Genomic DNA, 14,402 nt, shown 5'->3' with positions numbered 1-14,402 from the left:
GGAAGAGATGGGACTTGGATTGCAATGCACAGAATCTGCCAGGAGGCAGAATCCTGGGAGCTGAAATCCAAAGACAGTCGTGTAAGGAGGAGATTTCTTCACCCCTATGTGGGCTCCACCCTATTGGATATGCGAGAAAGAAAAAATGGGGGTGCCTGGGAGTGGTGCAAGAGTTCATCGGAGCCTCAAGGGAGAATGGGAGAGGAAGGTCATGGAGAAGCTCCCTTGAGACTCCCAGGAATTCTTTGCACCAGTCCCAGCACTGATTGAGAGCAGTTTCCTTCCTTTGGAAAGGCCAGTATTCATGGTGATAAAGGGCCACACGGAGGCGAGAAAACTTTCCTCTACTGTTTTCAGGCTTTAACTGCCAGAATTCTGGCTATTGGGATTTCTGGATTACTCTGGGAACTGCAGTCTGAAAGAAACAGAAATCCCTTGCTTACTGCCATCTGGTCTGCTGTCTCAGACTCTGAATGTCTTGGGCAGCAGACCTCCATAACCAAAATCAGATATCTCCCTTACCCTAACCTAAGTTAAGAGAGCAGATGCATTTCCTAGTCCAAAACTGGCACGACAGGAGTGTTAGTTCAAGAACTCCTTGCTCCTTTAGCACAAAACCTAACTAAAGTATCTTAATTACTCCCACTTCTATGGCTACTATAAGGTGACGGTCAGAGCACCTGCATTGCCGGCAGCAGGTCCCAGGTTCAATTCCGTCAATCGACGATTAATATAATCTCTAGTAGATGGTGATGAAGAGGTAACAAGTGAGGCAAATGACTTCTTGTCGCCAGACGCTCCTGACAACCTCTGCCAATGGAGGTGGGTAGAAGTAGTTTTTGCAAGCCAGAGAAGTTTCTATCCAGAGGCGCTCACAGCACTCCCAATACAAAGACATCAGGCATCGAATCTATCCTGTCCTCCATAAAAGATTTTCTGTGGTAAGAAAAAAAAGCTATTCGGAGAATACTGGAGAACACACAAACAGATGATGATGACAGTGGCTACACTGGCACGAAGCCCATTCGAATCAGTGGAGATTTGATGAGTCAGCTCCCCACTCAGTTCCACTGATTCAAATGGCTCTACTCTAATAACTCATACTCTTAATATGCTAAACTAAGTCAGTTAGAGTAGGCCCATTTGAATCATTGAAACCAGAGAGGAATTGATTTACCAAATCCCTATTGATTCAGTGGGCCTACTCTAGTGCAATTCACTACATTAAGCAACAAGTTTTTGACCACAGTCTTAATGTCCTATAAAAAAATATCTGCGAACAAAGCAAAAGTCCTCTTCGCTAAAAGCCTCATCTAGAAGCACCCAAATATTCTGATCTCGCAATTTTTTTTCGTACACTATAACCCTCTAGTTAAAAAGGAATTGAAGACTTCATCAACGCACACATCTCATGCAACATTAGATTTGAAGCCATTATCTAAAACAAGCAAGAAAGAGAAAATAAAGATACACATTAGGAAAATTACCTTTGGTGAATTACAATTTCCAGAATCCCCCATATCTGCTGGCGAATTCTGAAAATTTGGAGTTCCCCCCAAAAAATCATTTTGAAACAAAGCACAACTGCAAAGAAAGACCAAATGCAGCCCACAATCTGGCCAGCCTCATTCTCTTCAGATCATTTCAAGCCCTTACTTATGACCACATAGGAAAGGGGGAGGGGGGAGAAAGAAAACTTAGGAATATTACTTCTGGACGTGTACAGCTTGCAGAAATAAAATAGGATGACTTCTGGGCCCCACCGGCTCGAAAAGTTAACTTTCCCAAGCTCTTAGAAAAACAGAACCTCAGCAGACCCTCCTGCACCTCTGCATCCACTTCCCACCTCTTCTTACCTTGAGCTTCTCAAAGCGATCGCTCAGCGATGCCACCTGGTGATCCCGGTGCCTCCCCACAAGTTTGCATAAGGCACAGATGAGCTGGTCATCAGCCACACAGTACATGTTCACCTTCTCGTTTTCGTGCTCAAGGCACGTCAGCCCCCGGAAGTGGGCATCTGGCACGGGCTCCACCAACCGGTGGCTGGTGAAAGGTTTCTTGTTGGGGTGCGTGGCCCGCAGGCAGCGGTCGCAATAGGAGACCTCGCAGGTGATGCAGGTCTTGACAGCGTCGCGGGGCGGGTCCTGCTCGCAGAACTGGCAGGCGATTCGGTCTCCCGCCGTCGACATGGTGGGGCTCTGACGGTAGGGCGGCCGCTTGCGGCAGTTCTCGCCAGGGGAGTTGGGCCCACTCAGGGAAGCCTTCTGGAAGCGGTCGATGATGTTCTGCAACGTCACATTGCGCTTGAGGCCCTCCAGGCCCCGATGGTTGAGGGAGATGACATATCGGCAGGTGGGGCACTGGAAGGCAGGAAGAGGCTCTAAGGACTCGCTGGAAGAGCAGCTGGAGACGAGGATCCGGTGCGCGCAGCTGAAGCAGAGGCTGTGAGCACAGGGCAGGAGGAGGGGGTCTTCAAACAACTCTAAACAGATTGGACAAGTCAGTTCAGACTCCAATGTTTCCATCTTTAGTTGAAAGAAGCTGGCTTCGGCATTAAGAAGGAGGGAGGGAGCTCAGCCACCTACAAAAGAACATCCGAGAAAGAATCATCTGAAGGTGCTCCGAGAGGCATTGCTAGCATCTCAACAACAGCCCCAGATGGAGAAAGATTAACATAACGCTGCCTAGCAAGCCTCATAGCTGAGCATGGTCTGAACCAGCATTTCCCCAAACTAAGCCAGGAGGTGATCCTATGAAATGGAGGACAGGGTGCCTGTTGCTTTACTAAGCACACAGATGAGGACATTTCAGTAGGTATAGCTTGTCATGCAAGTTACGCCCATTGAGACTATTTATTTATCTGTATTTCTACAAACGTAGGTTTCAATATATAAACGGCCTCTTTTAAACAACTGTTAAACATAACAACGGCCTTGCCCCCCATTTCACGCAGTCCTCTACCCCCAATGCCCATGAAAACATGCAACTGGCCATCTATAAACTTTTCAGCTATGTGAACACGTACAGATAAATATAGCTGAGTCTCAAAGATCTCAACAGAGCTTGGGGGGAAAATATTTTTGTTGAGTTTTTTTTTTAACTACAACTGCTAGAATTTCCCACCAGCAATGCTAGCTGGGAGATTCTAGCAGCTGCAGTCCAACACTGAAAGCCAACTGCTTATCTAAACTACACTACACTCGCTGAAGCAACAGAGCAATGGAATTTACATACAGTCATGTGAAAAAGAAAGTACACTCTCTTTGAATTCTATGGTTTCACATATCAAGAATAGTAAAAACCATCTGGTCCTTAGCAGGTCTTGAAAATTAGCTAAACACAACCTCAGATGAATAACAACATATGACGTATTACACTGTGTTGTGGTTTATTTAACAAAAATAAAGCCAAAATGCAGAAGCCATGGGTGAAAAACTAAATACACCTTATGATTCAACCACCCTTGGGAAAATCATTTTCTGTATGACTTTATCAGTCTCTCACATCATTGTGGAGGGAGCTGACCCAAGAGGAAAGCAAAAGAGGCATGCAGAACTCAAGGGCCAAAGAGATGGGATACAGAAATCTGACCCCTGGAAGGGACCACCTCTCAATGGCGTGGTTAAATGGCAGTGTACACCTTGCAGGCGAAAAGTCCTGGGTTCAACCCCCCACCATCTTCAGGCAATGGAAAGAAAGATTACTGCCTAAAAATCCAGTAAAACTGCTCCCCGATGATACAGGTTTGCTAGTATCACTGTGAGCCTCCAGATAAAGCCTACAAGCAGCATTAAACTCCACAGACCAGCATAGCTAATGGGAATTACAATCTAAAAATATCTGAAGAACAACCTGTTGCTCACTGCTATGCTAGATGGACCAGTATCACATTGTGATAGATTCATATATGGATAGGCAGACAGAGACCACTCTTCCAACCTCCCACTCAAAAGCAGTCCTGTTTCTCACGGGGGGGTTGCATCTTCCTGTGATCCAGGTTAACTTTTTACCATGCGCTCGGATTCCACACCAATAAGAGAAATCTACAAGCCAATCCAAACTGTACTTTTATGCAGTCAGTTGAAGAGGTGGTTCGATCGTCTGTTCCCAGACTGTCACAATATTATATATTCCGACAAGAACCAAAAAAAAAAGGCATGCAATCAAGGATAATCAGGGACATCAAGGAAACAGGAATAGAATTGGGAAGCTCTTCAAATCACCCATCGCACAGCACAGCAGGATAATGCTTGTCCCTCAGCTGAGACAAGAGTGTGATGAATATGTTCAAACAGAAGAATTCGGAGGGCGGGGTAGGAGGAGAGAGAAAAATCACAGAAAGCAGCAACAAAGCTGTTTCTCTGGCTGAGGAAGGAAGACAAGACAGCAGAGCAAGGAGCTACACAAAGACATGGGGATGATTTTCTCCGTTTCCCTCATTTTTGGTAGGATTTATGGGCCAAACTAGGCTGCTTTCCCAAGAAGAGTCTGGGGGGGGGGCAACAAGCAAGACAGAGATGTGGAAGATAAAATACTGTGTTCACTGATTTTGATTTATGTCACATCAGGGAGTTCATTAGTATGTTCAGCCCAGTAGTATCAACTTTCACGAGCTGTAGCTTTCCAGAGTCCAGGGCAGAGGACCTTCAAAAGCACCTGCTGCCTCATCTTTTAAGCGGAAATAACAGAGACTGAAGTGAATTGGTCCATTTGCATGCAAAGCAAGTATCCCACTATTTATTCATTTTATGTGTGTTGTTTTAGTAAAATATTTACACCCTGCCCTATATGCGGAGATCTCTGGTCATGGTACAGAGGATAAAAGCAACTAAAAAAACTACTGAAAGCATGACAGAACAAAGCAAAAGGCAAAACCCATAATCTAGCAGAGATCAAACCCCAGTTGCGAGAATCCAAATATTGTTTTCTGAATGCCTGGTAGTCCAAGAATAAAATATTCCTTTTTCTTGGATAACAACAACTGGAATTCCTCAGCCAGCCAGCCAGCATGGTCCGGGGAGATTCTGAGAGATGTTGTCCGAAAACAGAACACTTCCAAGCTCTGGAAGGGATGGCGCTTCTCCCAGTCTCCATGGGTGTCGTCCCTCGGTTAGCTATCTGAACAGCACCATCGCACAACTAAGAAGAAGGAAGGCAGAATAGCTACACGAAGTCCTTTCCTCTAAAGCGCCACGTACCTTCAAGCTGGAAGAATCTTATATCTATTTACCAGTTCCACTTATATCCTGCCCTTCCTGCAATGATCTCAAGGCACCCTACATGCGTCTTATTGTCCCCATTTTATCTTTCAAACAACTCTGTGAGGTAGGTCGGGCTGAAAGAAGACTAGCCCAAGGTCATTCAGGAAGGCTTATTGCCCACATTTGAACCTGCACTTTTTAAGTTCCAGACCATCCATCCAACCCAATGGTTCCTTGGACTACAGCTCCCAGCAGAGCTAGTGGCAAAGACGTCTTCCCGATTGATACCTCTGATACAGAGAGGCAGTAGTTGGGTGGGGGTAGAGTCAGAGAGAAGATCTTGTACACTATGAGCCAAAAGGCAAATGATATTAGAGTACTCCCACGCAGAGACATGCTTGCTGATGGGAAGCACCTATTTAGTCTACCTACACTCACCAAGCCTCAACCATCTCTGCTAGTCTAACTAGTCCCACAACCTTGTACCTTCCCCAACTTCTTTCTTTTCCAAGAACCACTTGCCGTCCTTCAAGCCAAGGGCAAGATTGCGCAATCAAGACTGCAGGAAGCCATCAGCTGAGCACACCCTTAGCCCTGCTTGAACCGGAACGTGCTGAACTGGGTCCAGCCTTCCAGGTGTTCCAGAGAACAGCTTTCACAAGCTCATATTAGCTCGGAGGTTACGAGTTTGTTTAAATGTTTATAGCCCGTCCCGTATCACGGGATCTTAGGGCGGGTAACAGAGCTGCATAAAATGTCCAAAACATCTGGAGGTTCTCCATCCTTGTCTCAAGGGGTGGTTCAGACACTTGCCAATGACAAAACTGGCTAATTTGTGGCAAAGAGACGCTGTTCCACTACAGAAATAAGCAGCCCTGGTAGGTGGCATTTCTCTGTGGAGGGTGGATATTCCCTCTCAGGAACCTATAAATCCAATAGGTTGATCCAATCAAAACCTACAAACACAGAATCAGGATCCTGTGGTTCTAAATATGTTCTTCAGTTTCAATTCCCATCATTCCCAGACAACATGGCCTATTATCTGAGATGCCGAGAGATAAGAGTCCAACAGTATCTAAAGTGGCACCTGTTCTCCAACTCTGTTATCAGCACTTGGGTCTAAACAAGCAATGCTTAATTCACACCAAGCCTTACCCACAATGGAGAGAAATCAAAGCCCTTTTCTCTCCACCACAAAAATAATTTCAGCCTGATCTTTCTCCACAGGAGGCTGCTTTCCCAAATGCAAGGTTTCTAAATGTTTGCTTCTGTGCTGAGCAAAAACAGAAACTCTCCCTAAAGCCAGACTCGAGGGAAGGGAGAGCCTACTACCAGGGCTCACAGAGACCATAACTCTAAGAACATCCCAGATAGCAGTGGATTTTGGGAGCTGTACTTCAAAAAGTAATTTTTCCCAACACAGAATGAGGCTCAGTAACATCACACTAACTATGGTTTAGTATGACGTCCCACATGCAGCCAACGGAATATAAGCCTAAATCAAGCCGTGCTTGATAAACAAGCTTTATGTCAGGTGTCCCAACAGAGGGGGAAAAGTCTGACATTTCTTACACAGCAAAGTGTGCATGTGACATAAGGCCCAGACACAACTCTGCTCTGGTTCACAGCCAAGCCTCTCCCTCAGGTGAGGATACATGAAAAACGTTGAGCTGAAGATAAAACTCCTCAGCCACACGCTGGCTTAAAGCCAATTCCAGAAAGAAATCTGGATGTACCGTATTCTTCTGTGTATAAGACTATACTTTTGTCTAAATCTTTAGGCTAAAAATTGAGGGTTGTCTTATACATGGAAGTAAGCTGAGGAAAGAACAAAAACAAGTGGAGGGGAAAGCAGGGATCAAAGCGATCCTGCAGTGCTTTGATCCCTTTCCCCTTACACTTGCTAAGCCCCATTTATTTTTCTTAATTTTGGATTAGAAAAACGGGGGGGGGGGGGGTGTCTTATACATGGGGCCATCTTATACACAGAAAGATACGGTACTTTTACAGCCCAGTTTTGTGGCTCTGATACTAGAAATAAAGTTTGTTTGTTTTTGTAATAAAGACAACTAAAACCCCAAATTTACCCCTCTGTGAATCTTGCTTCATCCAGTACCTATACTGATGCATGGTACTATGGTTAAGGACCCCATCCACTCATTCATCCTAGATATATACAATCCAGCATGTAACTGGCTAAAATTTCAAATCTTCAGCAAGGACCCAGTGGGTTGTCCCACTGCCCTCACGGTTAATGAGAATGGTAAGAGAGCCCCTTCTCTATTGCAGCACCTCAGCCATGGAACTACTACGTACAATTTGGCCATCAGGCTGCCTTCAACCCTGATCAGTTTTCAGTAAGCAATCAAAACGGTCTCATTTTATATTGGTCTGGGTGCTTAAAACTGGTGTTCAAATTGGTGTTTATCTTTGAAAAATGTTTTAGACGTGTTCTTGAATAACATTTTAAATGGGTGTTTTAAACAATGCTTTTCTTATCACAAAGCACATAGTTCGAGAGCCCTGCTAGGCAGAAAACAAATTAAATGTTTTAAAGAAATAAATAAGCATCAGATATAATTAACTGTATCTGCTATTTAATCATGTGGCATACTATCTTAATCTCAGTACTGGAAGAAAGGTAGAGCTTATATAAAATGGAGAAATGATAAAATGCATAATAATGCTGATAAAACAACAACTGCTTTAGACCCCAAGGCAATAAACTGGTCTGTCAGAATGAACCACACACAAACACGTCTCCCTTCTCATCTCCTTGTGAGGCCAGATTTGTAGACAAATAGTTAAGTCAGGCAAATATACAGGGTAATTGGCAGGGTAAATGGCAGGGTAATTTTTACAGAAGTGTAAAAATCCCAGGCCTTGCCGTACAGACACTACCAGCCCAGCCTCAAGAACAAGTTGGGTCACCTCTTGCAGACGTGTATCATCCATTTTTGGACTTCTGTCCACAATGCTTTCTGGATTATCCACAAAGCCAGTGCGCTTAGCCTGAGGAAGTGGATTTCATCCGTGAAAGCTTGCTACTTGCCGTATTTTTCTGTGTATAAAACAACACTTTTTCCTAAAATAATTAAAGGAAAAATTGAAGGTCGTTTTATTCTTGGAAGTAAGGAGGGGGGAAGGATCAAAGCGCTTTGATCCCTGTTCCCCCCTCCACGTTTTGCAAAGAAAATGGAGGGGGAAAGCGATTTCTGCTTTCCCCCTACATTTTTGTTGCAATAAGCAGCTTTCCCTCTAGGTTTTGCAAAGAAAATGCAGGGGGAAAGCGATCTCTGCTTTCCCCCTACAAATGTAGGATTCGCCCAAATGTTGCAAAGAAAGAAATTTTGATTTAGAAAAGTGGGGGGGGGGGGCATTTTATACATGGCGGTGTCTTATACGTGGAAAAATACAGTAACTTCTAGTGGCACAATAAAAGGTGTCACCCACTCTTGCCTATTCCTTGTTCTTTCATCTTAAAAAGTCATGTACAAGGATTTTAATCTAATTTCAATCCAAAAATACAAGCGCTTATAGCCTTAAAAAGCACATATTGGAAAAGACGTATAAATCCACTGTAGCAGAAATACATTTCTTAGCCTTTTAGCATATTTAGACACAAATGTCAAAAAGACTAAGCCTACATGCTCACCTGGCCATCTGCCAGTTCAAATCTATGGAGGAAAATCCATTATTTAGGTTTTTGCTTCTGTGTTGTTGTTTCTATAGCTGCCATTATTATTTTCCTTTCCCTACCACCTTTGGCTTCTTGGCTCAGCTTGGCATTGCTCCTTGTGGGTCAGCTGACTATGTTGCCTCCTAGCTGGCTGGCTGGTGGCTTACTAACATCAAACCAGCTTTTTTATAGACATGGAAGTTTATATTTCCTTTATACAATTTTGCTTCAGCTGCAAATTCCACTAGTAGCTGGTTAATGCAAAATCTCACGGATTCTGCTACTCAAGTAAACTTTCCTCCTTATCTTCATTCTATCCTAAGCTAGCAGACTCCATGCATTTTCCCATTGAGTCTGCTTCAAGGAGCAAACACTATGTGTTCTCTACAGCAGTGGTCCCCAACCTTGGGCCTCCAGATGTTCTTGGACTTCAACTCCCAGAAATCCTGGCCAGCAAAGGTGGTGGTGAAGGCTTCTGGGAGTTGTAGTCCAAGAACATCTGGAGGCCCAAGGTTGGAGACCACTGCTCTACAGGAGTCACACACCCAAAGGACTTTTCCATAGGCTTTGCTATTCACACAGATAACATGGGACTAGCTAAGATTTCATCAAGCACTCTGTAGTGACTTCCAAAGGACATTCAGTACACTGCTATTTAAACAGTCAGGATGATGATGATGATGATGATTTTCAAGGTTACATCTTTTTGTCCTGAAGCAACCTCTATCAAGCAACTCATTACTGTTCAAACATCCATGCCGTAATTACATTCCACATTACCAGGGTTACAGTTCTTATAACCCTTATCATTTAATACTTTATTTATACAAAATATCAAACTTTGACAGTTCCCCTCAACAAGTGAATGTGGGGATGCCTTGTTTGTAGATTTTCACAGTTGTTAAGTAATCCAATTTTGCATTCTTGACAGGATAACATCTAGTTCCATATCCTGATTTGTAAATAGTGATTGTGGAACTATTTCCCCATAAAGACTCACAGTAATCTATGCTTTACAGTATTAGCTAAAATACCCTTCTCAAAGCCAAACACACAATGGAAAGAAGCTGTATGTGAGGATTCTGTGTCTCATCAAACACAGTTTAGGTGCAGAGGTGAAGCTGACTTCAGTTTTTCCATTACCTACTTAGTTATTATTTCAAACCCTGAAATGCACCCACCAGGCACTGAAGGCTGGTACAAAATGCATCATGAAGTGAATTTTTTAATATACAGTATACTTTCTGGAATTTACCAACTAGGGCAGTGGTCCCCAAACTTGGGCCTCCAGATATTCTTGAACTACAACTTCCAGAAGCCTTCACCACCACCTCTGCTGGCCAGGATTTCTGGGAGTTGAAGGCCAAGAACATCTGGAGGCCCAAGGTTGGGGACCAATGAACTGGGGGACATGCTGTCTGGAAGCTATAAAACCTGCAGTCCAAAAAAAAAAAAAAATGTAACCTCCAAGTTCCGAAAAACAGACAAATGGAATTCAAGAATTATGAATTCAGGGAGCTTGTTCTGAATGCCAGAATTTATGATTCTTCCACACAGAAATTCCTACATAATTTCAAAAGTATAGTGGGTGGAGGGCATTTCTCTTCCTGGTGTTAACCATCTGTCAGTCAGCAACCCTTGTCAACCTCGTGCAAGTCATCCAGATGCCAACAGATACACATTTACCTCCTACCAACCTACCTACCCGCCCCCAATTACTGGTCCAAGACTGAAAATGTCATGAGTGCCAAACATCACATACGTGGTGTTATCAGACATGCAGCCGAATCCACCTTCTGCTTTGCCCAAACTGTATTCTAGGACAGGAGCAGGCGGAGGATGATTTTCCAGACTGTTAGGCTGCAACATCCACTATGGGGTATCCTCAGAGAGATGGGAGTTGTGATCCAGCCTCTCGACGGCCACAACCCATCCACCCGTCATCTACAAATTCTGTGGAAGCAGATCCAGTTTATGTACTTCCTTGCAAAACTGTGAATGTGTGTGTATGACAACTAAAATCAGCAAGAGGGCTGCTGTAGAAGCTGTCTATTTGTGGCACGGTGACAGCTCCTGTTGCCGCATTTGCCTCCAGCTGTTTACCTGGTGACAACGCCTCAGTTAAACTAGACATTAAGATCCCAGTAGTAATGTTCTTCTCACCTTCCAGAGGAGGGAAGGACTTTTCTTCTGCAAGAAAACATGTACATTTTCAAGAAGGTGGATCCTGATCTTCGTCGTCTAGTCGTTTAGTCGTGTCCGACTCTTCGTGACCCCATGGACCAGAGCACGCCAGGCCCTCCTATCTTCCACTGCCTCCCGGAGTTGTGTCAATTTCATGTTGGTTGCTTCACAGGCACTATCCAGCCATCTCCTCCTCTGTCGTCCCCTTCTCCTCTTGCCTTCACTCTTTCCCAACATCAGGGTCTTTTCCAGGGAGTCTTCTCTTCTCATGAGATGGCCAAAGTATTGGAGTCTCAGCTTCAGGATCTGTCCTTCCAGTGAATACTATGGGTTGATTTCCTTCAGAATGGATAGGTTTGTTCTCCTTGCAGTCCAGGGGGACTCTCAAGAGCCTCCTCCAGCACCACAATTCAAAGGCATCAATTCTTCGGCGGTCTGCCAAAGGATCCTGATCTTACACTGGAATAAAGAACTCTCAGATCCATGAGGTCTTACCTAAAAGTGCCATGATGACTAGTCTTGAAGTTTTCTTTACAGCTCTAACCACAGATATAAGATCCAATCTGTCATGTAAACCAGTTGCCCTTTCTCTCCAGCCCATGTTGCTAAGCAAACTGAACAGTGGCCTTAAAGGCTCCATGCCTAGCTTCCTATCAATACGAGTAAAGGATTATAGGAGACAAACACATGTATGCACACCTACAAGCCTAAAGAAAAGAAAGAAAGAAAGAAAGAAAGAAAGAAAGAAAGAAAGAAAGAAAGAAAGAAAGAAAGAAAGAAAGAAAGAAAGAAAGAAAGAAAGAAAGAAAGAAAGAAAGAAAGAAAGAAAGAGAGGCAGGGAGGCAGGGAGGCAGGGAGGCAGGGAGGCAGGGAGGCAGGGAGGGAGAGATAAGAAACCCTTTTGCATTCCCAGCAACTCTAGAAGAAAATGAGCCACAAAACAAATAAATGCTTTGGTTCTTTCTCCCCCCCCCTCCCCCCCCCGAAGGATATAAGAGGAAACCACCTCTCTAGAAATTGGCATGCAGTGGTTACTTTGTTCAACTTTTTTTGTTCATATCAGAAGCACCACCATACAATTAAATAAATATAAATAAAGATGCCAAGTAATTTCCCCCCAATAAGACACACATCAGGAGCATTTGGAGCAGCTAATACTGTATTAAAAATCTTTCATGGTACATGTTGTGAGATATAGGGTACATTCTGTTGTCTGTTCTTCTCCGTGCTTATAAACAACGATCTGTCTCTCTGTCTCTCTCTCTCTCTCTGCCTGACCTACTACCCAGAGTTTTAGGGAGGGAGGGAGGGAGGGACGGAGGGAGGGAAGGAAGGAAGGAAAATGTGATACAAAGTGGTCAAGTAGATGTAGTTCCTTCCCAAACAATGATGGTCAGATAATATAAATGTTTAACTTAACAGTGTTGGGAATATCAGTGGCTTTCCTTCCACTTCAAAAAGAGTAAGAACAGCTTTGTTATGCTTGTGGGGGGTGTCTCCCTGTTTATTCTACTGAACAGGGCCAGAGACTTTTCTTGAGACCTGGATGCTATTGGATGCATGAAGCATCATCTCATCTCCCCTGAAAACGTCTGTGCGTAACTCCAGATCATTTGACAATGCAACCCCTTGGCACTGACAGATGCAGAGCAGATTTTTACAATGCAGAAATTAGAGTTTTGACAGCTCGATAGAAATGACAGCAGATTAACGGTGTATTTGTTTCAAATATTTCAGCGACTTCTGTCAAGGAAAAGGCCTCTCAGGGCAGGTTTACTTAGAAAAAGAATAAGAGGCGAAGAGAAATAGCTCACTCCAATAAAAGCAGAAGACTACAGCAGCAGAATAAAAACATTCTGCGCCGAGCACAACACCCATATAAAGGTAACGTTAACGATTACAAAGAAAATCAACTTGTATTGTGTAGTAGTATTGGGCATCTTAGTGGAACACAGTATATAAGCAGCACACTTTTAATTTATAGCCGCCTAGAGTGGTCGCAATGACCAGATAGGTGGGGTATCAATCAATCAATCAATCAATCAATCAATCAATCAATCAATCAATCAATCAATCAATCAATCAATCAATCAATCAATCAATCAATCAAAACATACAGGCAGAACCGGAAAGAAGGCAGAAGTAATCCACAGAAAACCTGGTTACAAAGTGAATGTTCCAGTTTAATAATTTCTAATGGAAAAACGGGGTCCTAAGTCCCTCAAAAAGCATCCAAAAAAGCAGAAGACTGTGTCACTCCATTTGCAGAAGGTGATGGTGGAGAGGGGCAGAGGTAGTGTTTTTTGTTCCTGTTCTCTATCCTCACATGTAGAGCCTGTGAGGAATTAAGTTAGGCAGCAAGAACTTTCACCTAGTTTTTTCTGCACATTGCTTATCTGGTAACTGGGAAAAAAAAATATATAGCTGGCCGAAGGGAGTGGGAGTTTCCCTAGATAAAAAGACAGCTTAAAAAACCGCAAGAGGAGAGTTCGTTTTTGCTGCTGAGAGGAAGAAGACAAGATGGAGATTTATGATGGACTGAAGAAACATTTACATGATTGATTTTATAGTCGTTGCTGAAATATCCCTACAACTAAAAAACTTCTGTGCTTTACCAGCTGTATTCAAGGACGTGAGATAATAATTTTTTTTTTTATTTAGAGAATGTGTTTAAGTATTTTTCTAGAGAAATGCAATGAAGGGGAGGGAAACTGCTTAGAGTAAAAAATTGTACAAATATCTATTTATATTATATTAGAGTTATGTTGATTTAATTCTTTAATAAATACTTCTGTCTATTTGACAGTTTAAAATTATGTTCTTTCCTGACCAAACCGAATGCATTTTGAGTACTGAATTTACGCTACCTAATTAATTGATGATTCAGCCCAACCAATTAAAATCTTATATGTCTGTGTTGTGTTATTTAAAATCAAGTGGGCTTTTTGAAACAGACAAGAGTAAAGCTCCTAACTGTTTGTATTTGGGCTGACGGACAGCAGAGAGAGGGGATTGCTTTGTTTGTTTATCAAATCCCTACTTGTGCTTCTCTAATTACTTTATTACAGCTTCTTAGGAACTGAATGAAGTAAATAAGAGTCGTTATATGGTGGCAGCGGTGGGATGAAACACGTGCTTTGTTTATTTTTGCTGGCAACAGTTTGAAGATTTATAGCTAGGCAACGATCGTAAAAGTAAGACGTTAGCCTACTATATATTTGATTTATGGCATTAAAAGCAGTGTCTGCTTAAAGCAGAGCTGTGTGAGTAAGTGAAAAGCTAATGGGTTTTCTTTGATAAAAACATTAGCCATGCAGGAGTTTGGTAGGAAAGAACGT

The 14,402-nt window shown here is 43.1% G+C and overlaps 1 protein-coding gene across 1 annotated transcript in view; it reads right to left on the bottom strand.

The window, feature by feature from the left end:
* Positions 1–14,402, bottom strand: part of MID2 (midline 2) — a 203,299-nt gene that overhangs the window by 151,226 nt on the left and 37,671 nt on the right. Inside the window, exon 2 of the mRNA XM_072981397.2 lies at positions 1,857–2,581. Coding sequence (XP_072837498.2) covers positions 1,857–2,525 — 669 coding nt within the window. The 5' untranslated portion in view covers positions 2,526–2,581. The remainder of the gene's footprint in view (positions 1–1,856; positions 2,582–14,402) is intronic.

The sequence above is a fragment of the Pogona vitticeps genome, chromosome 11 (assembly GCF_051106095.1).
Source record: "Pogona vitticeps strain Pit_001003342236 chromosome 11, PviZW2.1, whole genome shotgun sequence".
NCBI lineage: Eukaryota > Metazoa > Chordata > Lepidosauria > Squamata > Agamidae > Pogona > Pogona vitticeps.
The sequence above is the reverse complement of the archived record's forward strand: the minus strand, read 5'-3'. Positions and strand labels throughout refer to the sequence as shown.